The sequence below is a fragment of the Aythya marila genome (genome assembly GCF_965140915.1).
Source record: "Aythya marila genome assembly, chromosome: 2".
Lineage (NCBI taxonomy): Eukaryota > Metazoa > Chordata > Aves > Anseriformes > Anatidae > Aythya > Aythya marila.
In genome coordinates this window covers 47,021,826-47,044,509 of record NC_139043.1, presented here as the reverse complement: position 1 = coordinate 47,044,509, position 22,684 = coordinate 47,021,826, and the positions used below count along the sequence as shown (strand labels likewise).

Genomic DNA, 22,684 nt, shown 5'->3' with positions numbered 1-22,684 from the left:
AACTGCTCAAACACTGGGAAAATGTGTTGTCCTTTTAGAACAGTACATTTTATTTAGTAAAATACATGTTACAGAGGCCTTTGTTCTGGGACATCTGAATTTTTGTAAAAGCTTGGTCTTAAGACTATTATGGGTAGAGGATTATCAGTCTTTAAAAATGTGAAATACATGTGTAACATCTATATGGAACATTTGTATCTTAAACCTGCTTGTGAGTCTGTCTTTTAAGCTGATTTTACAGAAAGGTTCTTTTTTGAGACTTTAACCATTTGACGTGTGAATTTTATGCATGCGTTATGACTGTATATATGAGGAAAGACTGGAGATTAGAGTTATGATTTCCTTTACTTATTAAGTATTTAAATAAGTCTTCCTAATCTGTTCTTGTAGCACTACTTTGCCATAAGGGATGCTTTCTGTCTTGTGCTTTCAGTTCTTGTCAGTCATTAGACTGGGCCGTTGTTATTTTCTTGCTACTAAATCATAGCTCTTTTTCTCTCATTCAGCTTCTCCTTGAATTTTACCTTCTGATTCTCTGCTATCCACATAAAAAATTTTGCTACAGAAATTACCAGTCCCTTGATTTCTACACTAGACTCCTCTGTTAGGGGCTAGTTGAACAGTTCTACCTATTTTGTGTGCTACAGGGAGCAGTGTATTTCAGAGAACTACATTCAGCCACTGATGAAGCAAAATCATTAAAGGAAATGTCAGTGGACTTTCTTTACCCCCCCATTGAAAAGTCAGTTTCTTCTTGTATGATATACTGCACTTGAGGAAGGCAAGAGCTCTTGTCTGCTCAGAAAGATGCAGGAGTTACTTCTGTTTCTCAGAAGACTCTTCTCATCAGTGAAGACCCATTAGAGTGTTTTGTAGCTGTCAGCTCAGAAATCAGTGTCATTACTGCCATATTATTTGCCCTCAGGTGAAGTTTGTGGTCACTGTGAGAAGGGAGGGTTGTTGTTTGTCCCTGTCTATCCTCAGCCTCTTTGAGATCCCCTACATACCATCCTCCCAAGACTGTAAGATTGAAGTGAACCATGGATAGATGTTTTCTTTGCCAGAGTATGTATGCCATGGGTAGCTAGCCTGTCTTGAGCACTAATGGAGTTGCTATTTATTGTGTAACATCTGATGTCTGATGTCAAGAGCCTCACACATTTTATATGGAAAGTGGGAAAAACGTTTAAGAGGAAGCTAAAACCTGAACTGTGTATTGTAGCCTAGATGATTTCCCCCCTCCCCGCTTTCTTTTTTTGTGTATCCATCAATAGCTACTACTATTTGCTAGTCAGAGAGGCTATTTTAACTGCTCAGTTCAGTCCATCAGTGCTGGCATTCCTGTGGTCTATTCCAAGTGAGGAGGTTGAAAGTATCAGAGGTTTTGGGTTGCTCTACTCAGTTCCTTCACCTCAACACTGCAGCTGTGATAGAGTAAAGTGATCTGGATGGGCTCCTTTTTCAAGCAGGTATGTTAAATGCAGTGACATGTATCATATGTTACCATATTTAAATTGTACTTCAGAATTGAGTCATCTGGCATTCCTGGGTTGGCTCTCATTAGCCTTGCAACGATTGTCTCATTTTTGCCAAGCTCTTACCCCTTGATTTTTTATTTTTATTTTTTAACTTTTTACTTTTCATCCAAATTCAAAGACAGTTGTCAAAGTTTACTTGTCCTCAGGAACTACTCTGCAATCCCTCTTATATGTGACATATGTTAGTACCAAGCTGTGGTTTTTAAGAGGTCATGATAGCTGCAGTTACCAGGATTCTCTCAATTAACTCAGATGATTTGATAGATGTCCTTTCTATTAATTTTTGTCTGTCAAGCCCATTTTTTTTTAGCAGTGCATGCTTCAGTGTCCAGAGCAGCAGTTTAAAGTGATTACCAAGTGGTGTCTGCACACTGAATTCTGCTGATGCAAAAATTTCCTCAACATCTTGTGCTTGAATACGTGCAAATCGGCAGTATAAATGTACATAAGGAGTATATAAGGAAAAACAAACAAACAAAACCCACCACCTGTTTCCAACACATTTTTTTCCTCTGAAGGCAGCAGGCTCACTGCAGAATCATCCCTTTCCCTTGGGTAGTTACTGAGGCTGCGGTCTTGCTAGAGGTAGGGGCTAGCTTCAGGTAAACATATTGGGGAGATTTGAATGAAAGCAGCAGGAGAGGGACTAAAAGAGAATGAGACATTCCGTCTTCTACATCAGTGGTCCAACTTCTCAATTTCTTGTTTTTCTTGTCTTGATGGAAATTATGGCTGTTTATGTAGCAGATTCTGACTTCTTCCACACAGATCATTTCACCCAAGTGCGCTTTTTGTCTGAAGTTGTTCCTAGGTTTTCCCATTGCTCTTCTGGGGATTGTGCCCTTTATTGAAAGTCTGAGGTATAATAATTTTGTATTGCATATGAAGTGAGTTGGACCAGTGGGTTCCTAAATTAAAACATATTAAGATGGTCCTCTAATCCTTTTGCTTCTTTGTAGCAAAACACCAAAGGAACAAGAGGGTGAACTTGGATTTATTGGATTTATTAATAAAGACCTGATATAAATCATGGTTATGTATTAATACTGCTGGAATGTTTGGGCATTTAATATTAACTTTAGTAAATACTCAGATAACCACTCGATATTGAAATCTATCACACGTAGATCTTTTTACAGCTGAAGTTTATGGAGATTTAAGTAACAAACTATTTTTTTTACATAGCATACGAATGTATTCTCAGGTTATATTGTACTATACAGTTTCTATGTTCTTTAAATATCATTGTAACATGCTGTTGCCATAGTTATGTAGGCATTTTTTATTCTGCATGACCATGTAAATTAAAATCAACAGTATTATATTATGTTTTATTATGCAATCATTCCTGCCTTGTTTAAATGTATCCTGAAGAATATTCTTGACTGACATGAATATCCACATATAAAAATACATCTCTGTTAAAAATACATGTGCCGTATCTTTACCTAGAGCTAGCAGGCTGTCTGCAAAGTGTATCAGCAGTGGGGCACTAAGGAGTTTTACTTACGATTGTTTCAAACAGTAAAAAAGATATATCTAGAAAATTTTAAGTCTTTAGTCTCTGGAGTCAAGAAATGACACTTTTCGTTGTCCTACCTGTCAGAGGTGGCAAATGGGGATTATGTCTCACTATTTTTGCTCACTTTGGAGTCCAGCCTGCTTCAGGTAAATATTACAGATTTTGCCTGTAGGAAAATTATATCTTTTATTGTTTGCTTGACTTGGAGAAGAAATAATTCGATAAGATGCCAAAGTGACATTTTGACAAGCTTAGCAGCAAGAAGAATATTTTCTTTCTAGTATATTGGAAGTTATATCCTCATTTTTTTTAAAAATAATTTATTTAATTTTAAAGAAATAGCTTCTTCTGCTGGGGAAGAAGTAACTACTTGAAATATAAGCCACTTAAATGGAAAAAAAAAAATTGGGAGAGCTCAACACTGTTGTTTTGTTTCTTGTTTTTCCTTAAATAACTGATGCTGAATAGTTTCTTTCAGAGACTTGGGTAGTCTCTGAAAGTTACCAATGTGGTAAATATGCAAGACCAGGAGGCAATGGATGAGGCACAGATGGCATTAGGGTTGGAGCTGCTGGGAGAAAAGCTGTAGCCTTAAGGCTATGCAGAGAGCAAGGACAGAAGTTCATTCTAGGAGAGGCTCTGCCAACCCCTTTCTCTCACCGTGATCATTTCTTGTTCAAAGACTGCTGCTGAGAGAGGAGGATGGCGTGAAGTCTTCTCTTACCTGTTCTAATCATTTCCTGATCCTTGCTCTACTGCCTTTTCGCCTTTCTTCATTTGTTTTCTCCAGATGCAGATCTACTTAAGTGATTTTTAGGAGAATGTCTTCTAAGCCCCACTGAGCTCTCTTCTGCTTTTTGGATGAAGTGTTGATTTCACTCATTCAACATAGCTCTCAGTGACATACTAGCCAATGGGAGTTTAAAGCTTCGCCCCCATTGGTCAGCTGGAGCTTTTCTGCTTTCTCTAAAACAGTCCCAGGAGATAGTCATATCTCTCCTGTGAGGTTTGCTTGCAGGTGATCTTGATGGCCTTGTGGCCATGGTCACCCTATTTTGAGTAGGTCCATAGCAAGGAGCCAAGGCATTGGCAACTCCACATTTGCCATGTTAGCTCACCAACATCGCTCCTGATGCTTTGGCACAGTCTCTCCCCAGGTCCCAACAATTCACTGGTAATACGACCCTCGAGGATACATTTTGTAAATGTTCATACCTTGTGCATGCTCATTTTGAGAACTCAGACTAGAGATGAAGAGCTGGATTGTATCCCTGGGGAAATAGACCATGCTGTAGTAAGAAACTGAAATTGACTGCCTATGGTTTAAGAAAGAAGTAAAAAAAAAAAAAAAAAAAAAAAAAAGTGGAGGGGGGGGGGAGAGAGGAAAAGCTGCAATCGGTAGTGTTCCAGGACCAAAAAGGACAAGGAAGAATAGGAAAGATAAGCGGCATCAATAAAATGTCTGTTTAAAAACATACGTTCTTGGCTTAATATCTTTTTTATTCCTTTTTTCCCCTCCTCTTAAATGAGAGCTCACTGCTGAATGCATGCTGAGTAAGCAGTTTCTAAATATAGCTGGTCAGGAGAGAAGAAAGTATTGGTAATTTTGAGTACTTTTGACAGAATAAAGTTACCTTCAGAGTTTCCTAAAACCAATTCAGATTTTAATGTGAATCAAATAATTAATCCTTTTTCCTATCCTAAGGCTACTCTCAAGCCAAAAAAAATGAAATGCTATTTTAAATTCTTGAAGAGTCATATTTTCTTTATCTGGAGACTGCAAAAGCAGTTACAGTGTCTTGAAGGTTGAATTTCCAAAGGAAAAGCTATGTTGATTTGGAGACTAATCCGCCCTGGAGGTCATTTGATAATGTTTGTTATGAAACAGCTAAGTTAGTGTACACTGAACAGTTTGTGCTTGCTTCTCTAGAGCACAGTCAGTATCTGTGTTTTCTGTTAGAACTGTTTTCCTCACTGACATTTGTGAATCTGCCATTTGGAGAAGAGTTTGTATGTTAGCAATACTAAACAGCGCCTCTTAACAAATATCTAGAGCTAAAGTAGGCTGAGGCAAACTGAAACCTGTTTTTGGATGAACTTCAGATAACAGGCTCTTACATATCAGGTTATGTCCACCACAGGAGTGGAGAGTGTTCACCAGAAAAGAGAGAGAAGAAAGATGCGCACCCTCATGGGGTGTTTGTGTGGTGTGAGCCATCTTAGTATTTTCTACTATATGTGCTTCTTTCTGGCACAGGCTTATCTGATACTGTCTACATTCTCTACTGATTGAAGTCCCAGACGTGGACTATGACAACACATCATCCTCTGGAGAGAGAGAGTAATATGACTCTGCTTGATGTTGTTGAAAAGAGTTCAGTTTCAGCTGCGTGGGGTGTGTAGCAATACATTTAGAAGAATTCCAGGTCTTAAAAAAAAAAAAAAAAAAAAAAAAAAGAGAGAGAGAGAAAGAGGAAAAAAAGTAGCCTTTTTCCCGAATGTTTATCTTATGATTAAAATTATGTGAATTCTTTATATTCCTAACCTGTTGGAAAAGTTGTTACTATTTTATTCTCTATTATTTCTTTTGAGATAAAAATTTCATTGAATAGCAGTATTTGTTTGACTTTTGCAGGCTTTATGCAGAATTACTCGGTGTTCACCCAGTGCTTTCCAGAGCGTCATTGAAAAAGTGGGATTAACAGCTGTCCTGAATTCCTTGGCAACTGGAATATGCAAAATTCAGCAGTACATGCTCACCATGTTTTCTGCAATGTTGTCATGCGGGATTCATCTGCAGAGGCTGATTCAAGAAAAGGTTTGGTTTCAGATTAACAATATTCAATGGCATGGAATTTCACTAATGGAAAGTTAAAGATGCCTGTGATAATGCTTTTGTATTTTCAAAATGTTTAACTCAGTATCACTTAGGTATCTGAATAGCTGGAAATTAGGAACAGATCTCTAAATTTACTCAAAAGTAGGAAATGCAGATTTAACATCTTACTTGAAAAAAATATTTTAAAGGCTTAATAACGTCCTCCAGAAAATGCTATTTAGAGAAAAATACCACCTTTTAATGTAATATAGATTATATTTATGTTGATGTTATATTTTTGTTTGTTGAAAATATAAATAATGAGGTGCATGTTTTTTCTTGTTTTCTGATTCTCAAGAGCTGGTACTAAAGGATATATAAATTGCTACTGCAGTTGGAATTCAGTCGATTTAGAAAACTCTAGCATGACCATAACTGATAATGGCACTAAGGAAAAGCAATAAAAAAAAAAAAAAACAATGATGACAGCTACTTGGATGGAACACTCTTAGACATTTAAAAGAGAAATGAGTGTCTTGAATGAATCTAAAGTTGTACTTTATGCTATCCTTAAAGGACTTTGGCTAGTTTGTATGTGAAGTGTCTTGCATTTGGAAATTAGCATTTAAATAGCTGTTGGTTTTCATTTTAATATCACTGAATAAAGTTACTAGTTCTGATGTATGTATAATATAATTTTTGGAAGAGATGATTAAAAGCTTTCCATTTCATTTACCAAAATATTCCATGTTTAGAGAAATAGTGTGTAATTTTTGACAGTACTTCTGCACAAGTTGCAAACAAAAGAAATCTGTCTCCGCTTGGAGAGAATAAAAATTACAAAGAAAATAGGAACTGTAGCTCATGTTTTTATCAGACATTCTAGTGAAGTGTGCTGTAACCTGACATTCATCTTGACTATAAAAATACATTAGGCTTTACTTGAGAGATATTCATTTGGTTTCTATAAATATTGTTTTAGCAATAATGTTTAAATGAAAAAAAATAATCTACTGTCTTCCACCAATCTCTTCTTCCAGCCTGAAGTCAGTCATTCTCTTCCTAAAAGTCATTTCTTTCCTTGTCAGAATTGTCAGTGTGCTTTTTGTAAATGCGTGTCAGCTGGCCTTAAGCTTTCCAGAGACACCACTACAACAGCATCAACAAGTGGCAAATTGTCCCGTAACGTCACAGTTTCTAACAGTGCGTGTTGGTGCAAGTTGGTGACATATTCAGGGAAGTCTGTTCCAAGAACATTCACTTAAACATTTGGAGAAAGACAGCGATGTGTAGCAAGCATATGGCTACAGCATGATGCTTTTTGTGAAGAATTTGTTGTTTATGTAAGAATTGCATTGCCAAAAGGACTGCCTTTCTGATACGGGGGCTCTTAACTACTTGAATCAAATTTTTGACATATGTAAAAATAATCAACTCTGAAGTTCTCCAACCAGCTACAGAAAAAATACGAAGTAATAGTTGGAACTCTGTGGCTTTAAAATTGCTGCCTAATCACTAAAAAAAGTCATAAATGTTTTGTGACCAAGTATTGCAATTTTTTAGATTAGAAAGTTGAAATATAGATAATATAGGTGTTCTTCTAACAGCATATGTCAAACTAATGACAGAAATTGGATTAGTACCCAAAGCTGTAACTGAAAAAATATTGCACATTAAAAACTATTACAAAATGCTGACAAACAGGGTCTAGCTATTTTGCTTCCTCAAATTAGGTTGTAGGATTTTGGAAGCAGAAACTGTATTTCTATTGCTCTTGAACAGGATCTAAAAATATAAACCTTCTCCTGAATTGAGCCGCCAGGCACTATCACATTACAAGCAACGTTTTATTGCTAAAAGCTGAATGTAATAATCCATGCACTTTTCAAGATTCTCTGAGCATGACACACAAGTCCATCCTAATGAAAGAAGGGAAGAAGGAAAAGCAAATGCCTAGTGCCAGTCTCCCAAGTATTTAATCTTTTGTAGAATTATTGTGTACTATAGCTTAAGAGGTAGAAGGACCTCAGAGCCATACAGAAGGTAAAGACAGACTTATTACTGTCTTTTTAATAAAACCACAAACCAATATATTAAAATGTGCTTAAAGATACAAATTCAATATAGAAGTCATTTAGCTTTGTGTATATTATCTGGAAACTCCCTTAGCTTACAAGACTTAAGCCTACCTTTTTCTTCTACTCTCTTCAGGAACAAGAATAAAACTAGTTATAATAAATAAATATTTTAGGTTTATAGTAATAAAACTAAAATAGAAGCCAAAAGAATTAAAAGGAGAAATGCCATTCTTTGGTCACCCATACTAATATAAATCTTCATAGAATTACTGTAGCTAAGAAGTGGGAATCATCCCTCTCTGACACAGAGCCTTTATATTTTAGTTTCTTATCTTGAAACCTTGAAAACAAAAAAATCTGAAATGATTTTTTTAAAATAAAGTGTGGAAAAAGAACTCAGAATCAAATATCTTTGACAAATGATAGCAGCAGATTTAAAAAAAAAAAAAAAGTCTTTCATAGCTTTCATCTGACTCTCAAGAGTCACCTTTGAACGACTAAAAACCAACTGAGATGTTAAGCGTGCAGAGAAACCACTGGTCCTGGGTGTGGATACTGATGGTACCAGTTACTCCTTGTGCAAATCATACCCTCATGACTCAGCAGTACAAGTCCTCAAGATCAGGGTGTCTCTTACTTCAGATTCTCCTGTACCACACTTCAGGGCATAAATGGTGAAAGCTAACAGACATGGGCTTTGCAAAAGGATTTTGTAACTTTGAATTATTTTTTATTGTTGTCTTCTGTTTTGTTTGTTTGTTTATTTTATTGTTATTATATCACCAGAAAGAATCTCAGAACTCTGTATTTTTTACTATACCAAAACCATGGCCATAATAAATATAGGAATACATTGTCACAGTTGCATTGTTTCTTTGCACAGTTAGCCATAGTCTTTTTTTTTTATATTGGTCATATCCAATTATGGCACTGAAAAATACACATTTATAACATTGCTCTCATATTTCAGGTACCTTTCTCTCAATTCCTTGTCTTTCCCTTAAGTGCAGACAAGTAGCTACTTCTGATGTTGACACTATTGCCAACATCAGTATGAATTAATGAGATATAAGCGTCTTTAACAAAATCTTTCTAACTCTTGACTTACAATATTATGGAGGTATTTGCAATTCATAGGAAGCAAATCTGAAAATACAGAAGAATACAACAAATAATTGCCAGAGCAATTTCAGAGTTTCTTCTGTAGTGAAATAGTGGTCTGTATTCCCCTTGTGCAACCAATTAAAAACTTAATTGCTTTTCATGATTTAGTTTGAATTGGCTTTGCAGCATTACCAAGAATATCGGTTATAAAATTATGATCTTGTTGCAGTAGAGTGTGCTCAGTTGTAATGAAAAGTGTCCTTACCCTTCAGAATCTCCATGGATACATCAAACAGTTGCAAAGGAGGGAAGAACAATACAACAGTGAAACAATTAATAATTAATGTACTAGTATTTCAGCAATTTTGGGCTTTTCTGATGTATTGAGTTCTGTAGGTCAGCAAGGATGTGCTGCAGATATTCTTTGTATAATCTATTGCTGTTTTGCAGTGCTCAGACCAGCTAAAATAAAAAATAAATAAATAAATAAAAGTTGCCTATATGTCTTCAGCCAGATCATTAGAGCATTCTCAGATGAGCTTGATGTAACTGATTTTAATTGACAATGCTGTTTTAACCCATGGTAACTCCAACAAGTAAGAGCAAAATGTTCTTGCTTTCCAGAGGTCTTTAATCTTTCTATGTATATGAGAACATTTCATCTTATTTGTGCTGAAATACATATATTCTGAAAAACTATTAGTCGTCCTTTAAAATAAATATGTTAAAATATACTTAAGGCAAGGTATTTTTTAATGTTTTGTTAGTCCATTTTGGACATACTACTGTAGATAGTGTTTGTATGCTGCAGCTTTTGAGAAGTTGTACAGAGCAGCTTTTCACTGGGCCAGTCTCTCTTGGACTAAATTTATTTATTTGTGTTTTATGGATTTTGTTTGCTTTGAGAATGGCATGAAAAGTATTGATACCCATACTAACAAGAAATGCAAATAAAATTAGGAAAATTTAAATGGATACAGTGATAAAATACAATGTAATTAGCCGTTTTCCGTAGGATAATATTAATGCTTTTGTGTTTATTCCCACCAAGGAATTTGTGACTACAATTACACGTTTACTTGAAAGTCCTTCAACTTTCATACGAGCAAAAGCCTTTCTGGTCCTGTTACAAGTTTTGATTAATAACAGGGAGATGTTGCTACTCAGTTGTCAAGCAAGGTAAGGTGTTACTGGAACTTAAAATTAGAGATGCAATGCTTATTTTCAAAGTTGTACCTGAAATACTTTAAATGTTTAGTATTTTTGAGTGAGTGTATTAGGAATCAACTATTTTCTGTGCAATATGAATCCTTTTGTTTACAAGAATATCACAAAAAAAAGTTCTCTCTTTTGTCATCAGGTGATGATCACTCACAAGGGGAAGCTACTTTGGCTTATAGGGAGTGCCTTTTAAAGGAACTTGTGGTCCTTGATGGCAATAGCAAGAAGCAGATTTTTCTTTGAAGGTCACTGGGTAAATTAAGATATGAAAATAAAGGAATGACAGAAGTTCAGATGAGAGAGAGCATAAGGAGAAAAAACATGAAGAAAGGATGTAAATATAGCACCGGTTAGCATTTTCAAATGTGGAGTGACAGAGACTATAAGAAATGTTAGGAAAGCAACATGCATGTGGCTTGATGTAAGTGAAAGGAGAAGAAAAACTGAGACCTGTATTGCAAATGTAGAGATAGAGACTGAAGATAATCTCTAGTACAGAAACAATTTCCTTGCTTTATTTTAAAAATAGTTACACTAAGTTTGAAGACAAAACCAGGTAGATAAGGAAAAAGAGTTTAAATCCTTATTTCTAGGTAGCTTAGGTACAAATTCAGTACCCGTGTTTTTAACCTATACATCAATTTTGGGGTGTCATTATATAACTGGAAAAGAATAACAAAGTACTTTAAAAATAAAAAATGTCATGGGGAACAAAGTGTTCTAAACACATAGCTGACTTCAGTAGTATGGAAGACTCTGGAACAAATACTGAAGGAAAAACTGGAGGGTGTGGGAGATAATCTTGTAGTAGAAATAATGGAAATAAACTGCTCTGTGCATGTGAGTTATGTAATAGCTGTATGCCTAACCTTCAGATGGTTATACTTGATGATCAAGATTGCCTTTTTATTTCTATTTGCTTGTATGTTTCATGATGTATAATAAAAAAGCATCTTTGACAGACCATCATGAAAAAAGTAAAATATCTTTGGAGGGAGAATATTATAATAATAATTTAAGGCGTAGACAATGACAGAACAGTATTTTTTCTGTCTAATAGTAGTTCTCAGTCTACAGCTTGGTGACAATTTCGTCTGATCTCTTCTGTAGCTTTCTAGACAGCAGCCATTTGACTTCCCACAAAATATTTCACCAGTCAATATTTGTGGGTGAAAATGAAGAGATTTCCCATTTTATTTTTAAAAATTCTCTATGTTAAGTTCCTCTGCCTCCTTTCTCCTAGCTTTTATTGCTGAGAATGATGCCATATGATATAGGGTATCCCTTTGGTCAGTTGGGGTCAGCTGTCCTGGCTGTGTCCTTCTCACAGCTTCTTGTGCTTCCCCAGCTTCCTTGCTAGTGGGGCAGTGCGAGAAACAGAAGGCCTCGATGCTGTGTAAGCACTGCTCAGCAATAGTGAAAACCTGAGTGTGTTATCAACGCATAAATCCTAAACATAGCACCACTATGATGAAGGAAATTAACTCCATCCAAGACAAAATCAGTACATTGTTGTAATGACAACCCGAGATGTCACAATGTTGCTGTTTTACTTTAAAAGCATGGTTATTTTAAAATAAGAACATTTTAGAAGTGGTGATATAATTGCTCTACTCATTTTTGTTATAACTTATTAATGAACAAAAAGGAGGATCTTAACATTCCTTGTTTAAATAAGAAGTCTTATAAGTAAAAATGCAATATAAAGTAAAACTCTGGATTTTTCTACTAAAAATGTAGTAAAGGCATTAACAATTGCTAACAGATGCAGAGGAATTTTTTTCATGTTCAAGCTCAGTCCAAAATAGACATGTGGAGTCTGTTCTTATGGGATGAACATGCAGTTTATTGTAAGACAGAGATGAATATAGAAGCTGAAATTCACTTATACATGGTTAGCTACAACAGACCTTCGCAACTCTAGGTTGAAAGTAGCAACATAGATTCATTCATCTGAATTATAGGCCAACTTAGTCTAGCTATGTGCGTTGTAAAATAGTGTAGCTTTTAACCAAAATTTTTCTCTGCCAACCTCCCAAAGATTTTTAGTTTTCACATCTTCTATATGCTCTCAGAGGAAAAGCTTTACCCGGAGACTTATTGCAATCTCAGGTCTCGCGTAGCCTATTGACCTTTCAATTCTAAATTTGGCCCAGAAAAACAGTCATTTTGGCTGAGAAAAAGAATAGAAAAAGAAGGCAGAAGGGAACAATTACCCAACAAAAATCCAGCAAGCTTTTATCAAACTAATAAAAAAAAAAAAAAAAACAAAAAAAAAGGATGAAGGGAAGATAGGGATTGAATCTTCTAACTAGCATGATCCACCCAATGTTGCAACTCCATAAAATAAATGATATATGTGTTTTAAACATCCTTTAAAAAATCTAATCCTTTTATAGTAGCAGAGGTTGACTAAAAATGAATTGGCGGGGTAAATGGACTGTATATGTCCTTAGAGAATGCAAGACTTATCATTTCCTGGCAGGCTCTCAGTATCTGAACGTAGTGTTCTGAAGAACCTCTTGTAGGGAAAAGACTGCTAGTGAGAGACCTCCTGCTTCAAGTTTAGTCATCTGGCAGCAGCTCATCCTAGCAGCACATATACATCCCCCCTCCCCCCCCATTCAGATGCTGGTAGAATTGTAGCTGAACTTTATAGATGCCTAAAGCTGATTTTTATGGATGTGAGGGTAAATGTCGCTCAGGTAAGGGAATAAATGAATTTTAGAAAATAGTCTATAAAGAGACCTTCAGAGTTGCAAAGTCAATCCACTTGATCCAGATCAAAGTCTTTGTTTAATCTATTCTTAAAAAATATTTTTCTAACCATTGGTGAAAAATGGTAGATATCCTATAACCTCTTTTTGCCAGCTGATCTAATTGTTAGGTATTCCTAACACTTAAAAATTCTTGTTGTTTTCTCATTGAAATTTCAGTTCTACAGGCTAAATACAGAAAGCACAAAAAGCAATTTAGTCTCTTTAATTTTCTGTATATATGAAGACATCTTACCATTTCTCTGCTTAGTCTTCTGAATTTTAACTATACACCTTTTATTCCTGCTGGTCATTTTTATGAGTGAACAGTTCTTAATCAGTATATCTTAACCGTTATTATAGATAAGTTAACTCTCTGCAATTCTTCCCTTTTTGATCCATTCTTCTTCAATGTTTTTCTCAAAACAACATTTTTTTTTGTGTGTGTACAAGTTCACTGATGTTCATATCATGCGATACACATGTTTAAAGGTTTTTTTAAAAGAATCAAATTTGTCTTCCTAGACAGTGGTTTTATTAGTCATCATGTGTAACTTAATTTTAGTAAGACCTGCATGTTTTTTCATGTGTTGTGTGCAAAATTTTTACTTCACTGAGTAAATCATCTCTATGATGGAAATATACATCTAATAGCATAAAAAAACAAAAAAAAAAGAGTATGCTAGTCCTGCAGTTCTGTTCTATACACCTTAGACAGGTTAAATAAGTTGATTATAATAAGGGTAGGTAAGAAAAGGGATCATACTAAAATACATTCTTAAAAACCAGAGCATGGATTTCACTCACCAGTGACTGATGGTTCTGTGTGCCAGACCTCCCGGGAGTATGAATATGAAACAAAGATGTCAATATTAGGCCCCTAAAGGAAGGACTGGCCCTTCTATCTATTCAAATGAGCATTTTAAAATCTTGCCTGAAGCATTCTGTTATAGGTGTATTATTAAAGCTACCTCTTGTAAGTTAGCCAATGGCTAATAAATCAGTTACCGTAGTTTACCATGAAAAATGTCATTCTGCAGAACATTATAATTATACAGCACTTGTCAGTTAGAATGGAAGCACTGAGTTTGTCTTGAGAAATTGTGAACTTCAAATTTTGAGAGAAAAGTATAAGGCCAGTTAGACTTTTATTTCTTTCTCTATGGCCATTCTTAGTAGTGCTAACATTTGGATAGGCTATAGTGTGAATAATGTTGTATGGTGTTCCTTGATCAAAAGATTGATCACCTGTTACATTGACTTAAATTAGTCTGTTTCTTGAAATTCTTGCACATTGGAACAGACTGTCTTTAGTCTTTGCTCATATTGCATATATTGGTCATATGTTTCAAAATAAAGTGGATTTTAAATTTAGTCTCTCTCTAATAGATTTACTCCTTATGTCATATCTTCATTTAAACTGGTAAACCAGTAAAGCTGTACTAACAGGAGCTTAAGGGTTGTTATTCCTTGGCACTGTCATTTGTGTTATATTAAAATTTGATTTATTTGAAAGGGAGCCCAAAATTTCAACAAAAATTACAGAGTCCACACCAATATATTCTCCTGATTTTAACCACGGGTACTAGAAATGCCAGCTTCAGTAATATTTTTAAGATTACAGTATCATTTACTTGTTATGAGAGGTAATGTTTTGCATTTGTTTAAATGCAGACTTGTGATGTATATTGAAAGAGACAGCAGAAAGACCACACCAGGAAAAGAGCAGCAAAGCGGCAATGAATACCTGTCAAAATGCCTGGATCTTCTCATCTATCACATTGTGCGGGAGCTGCCAGGAATTCTAGGTAAATTGAGTTGGTTAACTAAACAAATCTTACCTTTGCTTACTCCCTTGAGAAGCACTTAAGTATTTCCTTAAATATACAGGTGGAAAGATCGTGTTTTCTGATCACATAAAGTTTGGATGTTATCAGCTTCATGAAGTTTCTTAGTCATGTCATGATCAGATATTTTGTATTGGAATCTTGAATGCCAGATTCAATTCAGTCAGGGAAGAGGCCCAATTGTACAAGAAGTTTTATCGATGTTCTAAAGATATTCCAAAGATTGGAAATTCTAAAAACAAACTTACCTTATAAAGCACAGAGGAAGGAGAGATATAACACAGTATATCCATGAGTAAGTGTTAATCATTTATGCTTAAATATGTATGCTGAGTACTTGCTTGAGGTGATTTTTCTGGAATATTTCAGCCTAGATACTTGAATATTTATAGATAATCTGAAATTGATCCCTTCATGCAGAAGAAAAGATGGAAAGATTTTCTCTGAGACGGCAACAGTGCTACCTTGCCCCATCCTTCATGCTTTAGGAATAAAAACTTGACATTCCAGCAAAGGAGTTGTTGTGCTAAGGATATGCATTTGGCCAATTTTATGTGTATCTGCTCAAATTTCACTAGTATATGAGTCTCTGGAACAATAAAAAGCTACTTTATATTGGTTGTACATGTTCAAATAGAAATTTGCTTGGGTGTAGCAGCTGAAGTCCTGTCAACAAGCTGTCAACATTGAATATGCTCTAACTTGTCGTAGTTAGAGCATATAGAACAGTGAAAGGCATGTGGGCAAATACGACAAAACCTGCAAATTGCAGGACATGATTTTGACTCTTTGGACAACTAGAGAAGAAGCTGGAGTAGAAAGAAGTTAACCTGAAAATCTGGAGAAGGTGATGAAACAAGATGAGTGTTTTGAGTGTTTAGACAGAAGGAATACAATCTTGAAAAAGTAATGAGTATCTGTTGGCAAGATTTGAACATCAGTTTGATATTGAATAAAACAGATATCACAGAAATGACCCCAGATGAGTAGGAATGAGACTGTCTTTCCTGGAAAAAGCTGTGCTGTATGATGTATGAGGAAAGATAAATTTTCTATTTAAGAAAATTAATTCAGAAGGAAGGAAAGAGTGAAGGAGGGAGAAAAGAAAGAGAAGAGAGAAGGAGGAAAATGAAAAAGAAGAAAAGGAAAAGTGGATATGAGAAGGAAGGAACTGAGTGGAGGAAATAGGAGGAAGTAAAGAAGAAATGGAAAGGGGGTGGGGAAAAGGATGGAGAGAAGGAAAGAGGGGAAAGGAGGAAGACAAAAAGGAATGAAGGAGAAAATGGGATTTATGTGGCCAGTCTGAATAATTGGCATAAAAATGCTTATTAAAGCTGGTGGGTGAGATCTCCTAAAGAACAGAGTAAGAAAGGTAAATAGCAACACAAGGAAGGAAATGCTGAGAGTCTTCAAGAAAGAAACGGAGTAAACTCAGCTGTGATTGTGTATGACTTGTCATTAAATAATAATAAAAAAAATCACAACTTTATTTTTCTATGAGATGATAGCTGATTTATGTTTCTTCTTGTTACATTATTGCTAGAATATTGAAAATGAAGTAGTAGCACTGCAAAGGTCAGCAGTTCCAATGGTCGTGCTGCTATTTTAAAGAAACTTTACTTCTTATGAGAATGCAGGTTTTTGCCTTGTTGCAAACAGCTGGTCTTCCCCCACCTCCCTTTTTCTAACTTTTCTGACTAATCAGGTTCATATTTGGGTATATTGTAGGACTTGGAAGTCTCAAACTATAAATGTTTTGAGGCAGAAATTCACGTTCTACTATCTATGTATGCTATATGCAACTAATGCAGTAGGCCCTGATATTTTCTCAGAGCTTGAAAGTGCTATAAATCAAAATAATCTGTTTCTTTAATATGGGTTCTGCTTTATTTATTTATTTATTTTTATGCTTTGTTTTCCTTTTCATGCTAGATTTGTGTTTTGATTGTTTTTATTGAGATTAAACTTTCTGTCCGTATCTGTCAGAAGGCTTTTTCTTTTTTATTGCTGTAAGTATGATGGAGGATTATGTTCTGCTTGAGGAGGTAGAAGTTATGAGCTTGTAGGAAAAATGACGAGAGTTGCCAGGTGGAACAGTTAAAAACAGTTTAACTGTTGATTTAGAATTAATCCTAGGTGGTTTTTAATATGCATTTAGTTAAGCTCCTTACTGATCCCATCTTCTTCCACCAGATGTAGCTATAAACCAAATAGATTAACAAGTTGTAGAAATTGCCATTGAAGATACATTTAAATAAATGAAATAAAACGATAATCTTGTGGATAAATTTTAAAGTTTGCAGTTGCTGTAGGTAACAAAGTAATTTTATTCAGGTATGTTTAATATATAACCTCTCTCTAGAAGATAGATATAATTTGCTTAGATCACACTAAGAATTGAAACAACTGCATCTATTTATCAACAAATTGACAGAAGTGGTGATTGTGAGACATATAGAAAGAGAGTGGAGGGTTCAACTGATTATTTGTTAATCACAGAGAGGTCTTGTCGAATTATGGTTTTGTTAGTAATTCTAAAGAAAAATGCTTTGATGAAAAGACGATATTTTGTTTTATGTATTTGGAGAGTTTTAGGCAACATTTTCATTAGCAGTATCTTATAGAATGATTCAAATCTTTAAGGATAAGTATTTTTACAATGTAATTTAGTCCCTGGCTCTGTCATTTTGCCTTTGTTGAAAACTGTACTCCATGGGAGCAGAGGAAAAGCATTGCTATTTTTCAACATGAGTAGACTCTGTGACTTTCTTTTAAAGGAAGGGCCTGTTCTGACATGAAAATTGTATAAAATACTGAATCATGTCCTTTATTTGTTTAATAGCTATGTGGTTTCCTTTTTACAGTTTTGTGTAGCTCTCTCATTAGGGAAAACATATAGTAAGTGTTTTTTAAAGACAGGATTTGGCGTATAATATTTCAGGCTAAAAGGACTGGATTTTCTTTCTTTGCATGTGACTTTTCTCTTGCTTCTTCTATTCTTTATTCCATGCAGAAGTGGTCATGGATTTCTGAGACAACAATGTAAGACAAATTCAGCATAATGTTCCTTGGCTTTTATATTTCTCTTCTGAAGTTTGAATTACAGTTCTCACTACTGAAATTAGATTTTTGTTCCCTCATTGTTGTGTCTGAGGTTTGTTATGGACTAAGTTCTCTCACTGACCTGCTGCTACCTCTTTCTGTGAGATCATGAGAGTGTTCTTTAGATAATTAACATCATTGTTAAATCTGTGTTTATGCGTGCTCAGCTGGTGGAAGGCTTTTGAGGAAGTGGGGAACATTGCTTATTTCTTTCTTCTGGTGCTACTGTTGCTGCAGGAAAAATACACTCCTTGAATATTATGTCACCAAAATATGGTGAAGATCTTGGTGAGCTCTAGTGATAGGACAAGGAGTAATAGCTTCAAACTAAAAGAGGGAAGATTTATTCTTTACTCTGCGGGTGGTGAGGCACTGGCACAGGCTACCCAGAGAACTTGTGGATGCCCAATCCATAGAGGTGTTCAAGGCCAGGCTGGATGGGGCTTTGGGTAAACTGCTCTGGTGGGAGGTGTCCTTGTCCATGGCAGGGGGGTTGGAACTGGGTGATCTTTAAGGTCCTTCCAACCCAAAGCATTCTGTGATTCTTTGATTCTATATCTTTGTAGCTGGAGCAGGAAATTGACCTGTCTGAAAACTAAATAGAAGATAAAGTATTGGATCAGTGTGGTGGTTTTACCGTGCTGGGCAGCTAAACCCCACAACCGCTCTCTCACTCCCCCTCCTTTAAATAAGGAGGGGGAGAAGTAAAGCAAAGAACAACTCACGGGTTGAGATAAGGATAATTTAATTAAAGGGAAATAATTATAATAATTAAATAAAGACTACCATGAACTAAACAATTTAATTAAGGGGAAATAAAAGGGAAAGGGGAAAAAGGGAGGAAAACAAACAAACAAAATAAATGAAAGCTATATGGAAGTGCAGAGGAAAGAAATTACTCTCTACTTCCCACAAATGAGCGATGATTGACCACGTCCTTGAAGCAAGGCCTCAACGCACGCAGCCAGTGTTCGAGAGGAGGACCGACGTCTTCTCAACGAGAGCCCACCCCCTCCCCTCTTCTTCCTGTTTCCACCTTTTATTGCTGAGTGTGACACCACATGGTATGGAATATCCCTTTGATTGGTTTAGGTCAGCTGCCCTAGTGATGTTTCTCTCCTCACTTTTTTGCCCACCCCCTAGGAGGGTTAGAGAAAGGCCCAATGCTGTGCCACTGCTGCTCAGCAGTAGACACAACACTGGTGTGATAACACTGCTGTTCCAGCTACAAGTACAGAGTACGGCACTGAATGGGCTGCTGCCGGGAAAGTTAACATTCCAGCCAGACCCAGTACAATCAGCCTTTTTTTTTTTTTAATCATCATGCACTCACATGACCACAATTTCATCAGGAGGGAGAAGGTGGGATTGCAGTGAGGATACTGGAACAGAGATGCTTTATAAGTCATTTTGTGCTGTTTAGCAAACTAGTTATGTTAGATCTGTCTGAAATGTTGTTTTCTGTAGGTGACATTCTCAATGCCTTAACAAATGTCTCTGGACGCAAACACCCATCAACGCTTCAGGCCAAACAGCTGAAGATGTGCCTTCCCATGATGCCTGTACTACTTCATCTGGTGACATCCCAGGTACATTTTTTTTCAAGAATTTTTAAACAAAGTACAAACTCTTGCAGTTTCCCACAACCTAACTTCTGCTGCTTAAAAGATCAAATAGATCCTTTTATTAATGTATAATTAGGTTGATGGGTATTTGAGTGAAGTAGCAGCATGAAAGGTGTAAACCTTATTTTTGCATATTGTAGGACAGCTCAAATGATAAATATATATTTTGCCTTCTTTCTCAATATAGCTGCGAAAAAATGTTTTTACTTTTTCTGGTCATAAGGTATACAGTTACTGTAACTTTTAAAACTTTTGCTAAATTCATATAGGTATTTCGTCCCAGGATAGTCACAGAGGAGTTTCTTTTCAACTATGGGACCTTACTTGTGAGTATAACCATCATAAGTTAAATTTTGTTTGCAAAAAATACATATGCATAAATTTTTGGTAATTACTTAATGCAATGAAATTACATTAATAAATTAGAGAGGTCTTTATTCTGAATATTTTTTTTTTAGTTTTGATTTTTGGACTATCATCAATGACATAAAATTCAACAAAGATAAATGCCTTGTTCTGCACCTGGGATGGAGTAATGTAGTACACAAGTACAGGCTGGAGAGCAGCTCTCCAGAAAGGTATCTGGGGGTGCTGGTCAACAGCAAGCTCAACATGAGTCTGCAGTGTGCCCTGGCAGCCAAGATGGCAAACTGTATTTTTGTGTGCATTAAATACAGCATAGCCACCTGGTTGAAAGAGGTGATTCTCCCACTATATTTAGCGTTAGTGCAGCCTCACCTTGAATATCGCAAGCAGAGGAGGGCAACAAAGTTGATAAAAGGATTGGAAGGCATGTACTGTGAGGAGAGGCTGAGGACACTTGTCTAGTCTGGAGGAGACCAAGAGGTGACCTCATGGCTCTCTACAACTCCCTGAGGATGGGAAGTGCAGAGGGAGGTGCCGGTCTCTGTTCCCTGGTCACTGATGACATGAGGGAACAGCACAAAGCTGCTCCAGGGGAAGTTCAGACTGGACATTGCAAAAAATGTCTTTACCATGAGGGTGGTCAAACACTGGAACACGGCTTCTTGTGAGGCGGTTGATGCCCAGTGCCTGTCAGTGTTCAACAGGCATTTGGACAATGTCCTCAATAATGTGCTTTAACAATATGCTTGGTTATGAAGTGGTGAGGCAGATGGACTTGATTTTTGCAGGTCCATTCTAACTGAACTGTTCTGTTCTACTCATTTTGTTCTATTGAAAACTACATATATCTACAGCAATCTATTGAGTTGAAGGGAAAATATGCTATCTTGGATTCCAGTGTACTCTGCATATATATGATATATTGCAAATTACTTGTGTACTTTATTTTACCTCTGAGTTAGGTTTACCTTTGAGTTGCACCCAGTATTCTTTATAGATTTTTTGCTGAAGCCCTGACTAGAAATTAATATAAAGTTGCCAGTACTTCTACATTGTATTTAGTTGATGAAAAGCTGAGTATTATAAGCTACAGAGATATTTGTCTCGTAACATCTATAAATAATTTATGATATTAATGATTGTAAATGAACATTTAACTGTCCCATAAGATAGTATAGTTAAAATGAAGTATTACTGTTGTAATATAGTTTCCATATATTGAAGCTGTTGTTTCTGCTGAATGAGGAAAAAGCTCATTTCTAAAGTTGTGTAGCAGAGTTAAGCAAATACTTTTAAGTCCGCATGTTCATAAGTGACAGCTATGTATTGATTTCCACAATCACATGCAGAAGAAATGCTTCACCACAGACAGCTATATTAAATTCTACTGTTCAGGCTCACTTCTCGTTCTCCTTTGACTTGTGATTCCAAGAAAATGTGGGTGTAATTTAGGTCTCCTAGTCAGTGATTGAGAAGAAAGTGTCCTCAAAATGTCTGTAGAAAAATTCACATTACAATAAAGAGAAATGGATGTTGGATTACAAAATATTTTATCTCTTTAAAGCACTTGTAAGTACCCAGTGGATTTATTAATGGTTTTGAATCAACCATCTAGAAGGTGAAATTCTTTAGTCAATGGTATAGGTACAGGAGGCCAGGTACGACATAGGTTCTCTTTTGACTTTTCTCCAAATAACTTGAACTACTGACTGAGGAAATCAGGCTGGTTATGTTACCACACCTTTTCTCTCAGAGTAAGGAGGGGACCGATTATTTCCTGTCTCTTGTCCTGCTATGTCTGTTGAACAAGGCAGTTCAGGAACTTAAATATGCTATTTCAATTTATGCATAAAAAGTGCAGGGAAGTAGTACATTTGAAAAATGAATATCAAAATAGAGTCTATTTTATATAACTGTGTTATGATACGACTAATGTAATTACTTGTGGAAGAGTAACTATCCGTTCTACCAGGGAACAGTCTACTCTGGAATTTTTTTGTTTAGCAACATTCCCAGTGGCATCTGTAAAGGGACAGTTGATCATCGACTTGTATTTTTTCAAAGTATTGCACTATAATTGAGGCCTCTAAGACTTGAGCAAGCCAGTCCTTCAGGTTTTTTGTTGTAATTGTTGTTTTGTTTTCTGATTTATTCTGAAATCTTACTCTTTACAATGAAAAATGATTAGGAGTGGAAAGATGTGTGCTTGGTATTGGGAAAGAAAAAAGTAGTTATTTTCCTGTAACTGTTGTTCATTGAGAAATATATTTTTTTCTTGCTGCTTTGAAGTTATTTCTGTCATCACTGTAATTCTCAGTGCTCCTGTGAAAAGAAATTGAGAGGGAGTTGGGACAGTCCTTTCATGTTTTCAGCTGTATATAGAAAGACATGGAAAAGACAGGCGGTGCCCCAGAGGCACATCTAATAGTAGGCTCCCAGTGCAATGCAATGGGTGCACACTCACCTGCAGTGGCATACACATATTCTCCATTGCTGAAAAAACAGCAGTGTATAAATGCATCTTCTTCTTGTGTTTCCAACAGAAAATTAAGGAAATAAGCAATGGTTATAAGCACAAGAACAGTTTATGTATGAACTATATTGATTTTTCTAGATTAGTCTTGATGCTGTGGTTATGTGTGAAACTGTCTTAAATGAGCAAACAAAATAATTTGCTCTCTTCCAAAACAAATTAATTACATTATAA

General features: G+C 35.9%; 1 protein-coding gene across 5 annotated transcripts in view; it reads left to right on the top strand.

Moving 5' to 3' along the window:
• ULK4 (unc-51 like kinase 4) overlaps positions 1 to 22,684 on the top strand; it is a 232,449-nt gene that overhangs the window by 56,093 nt on the left and 153,672 nt on the right. For all 5 annotated transcript variants that reach the window (XM_082752887.1, XM_082752885.1, XM_082752886.1 and 2 more), the window contains exons 21-25: positions 5,696 to 5,878; positions 10,112 to 10,239; positions 14,712 to 14,845; positions 19,454 to 19,575; positions 19,881 to 19,937. In XM_082752887.1, coding sequence (XP_082609013.1) covers positions 5,696 to 5,878; positions 10,112 to 10,239; positions 14,712 to 14,845; positions 19,454 to 19,575; positions 19,881 to 19,937 — 624 coding nt within the window. The remainder of the gene's footprint in view (positions 1 to 5,695; positions 5,879 to 10,111; positions 10,240 to 14,711; positions 14,846 to 19,453; positions 19,576 to 19,880; positions 19,938 to 22,684) is intronic.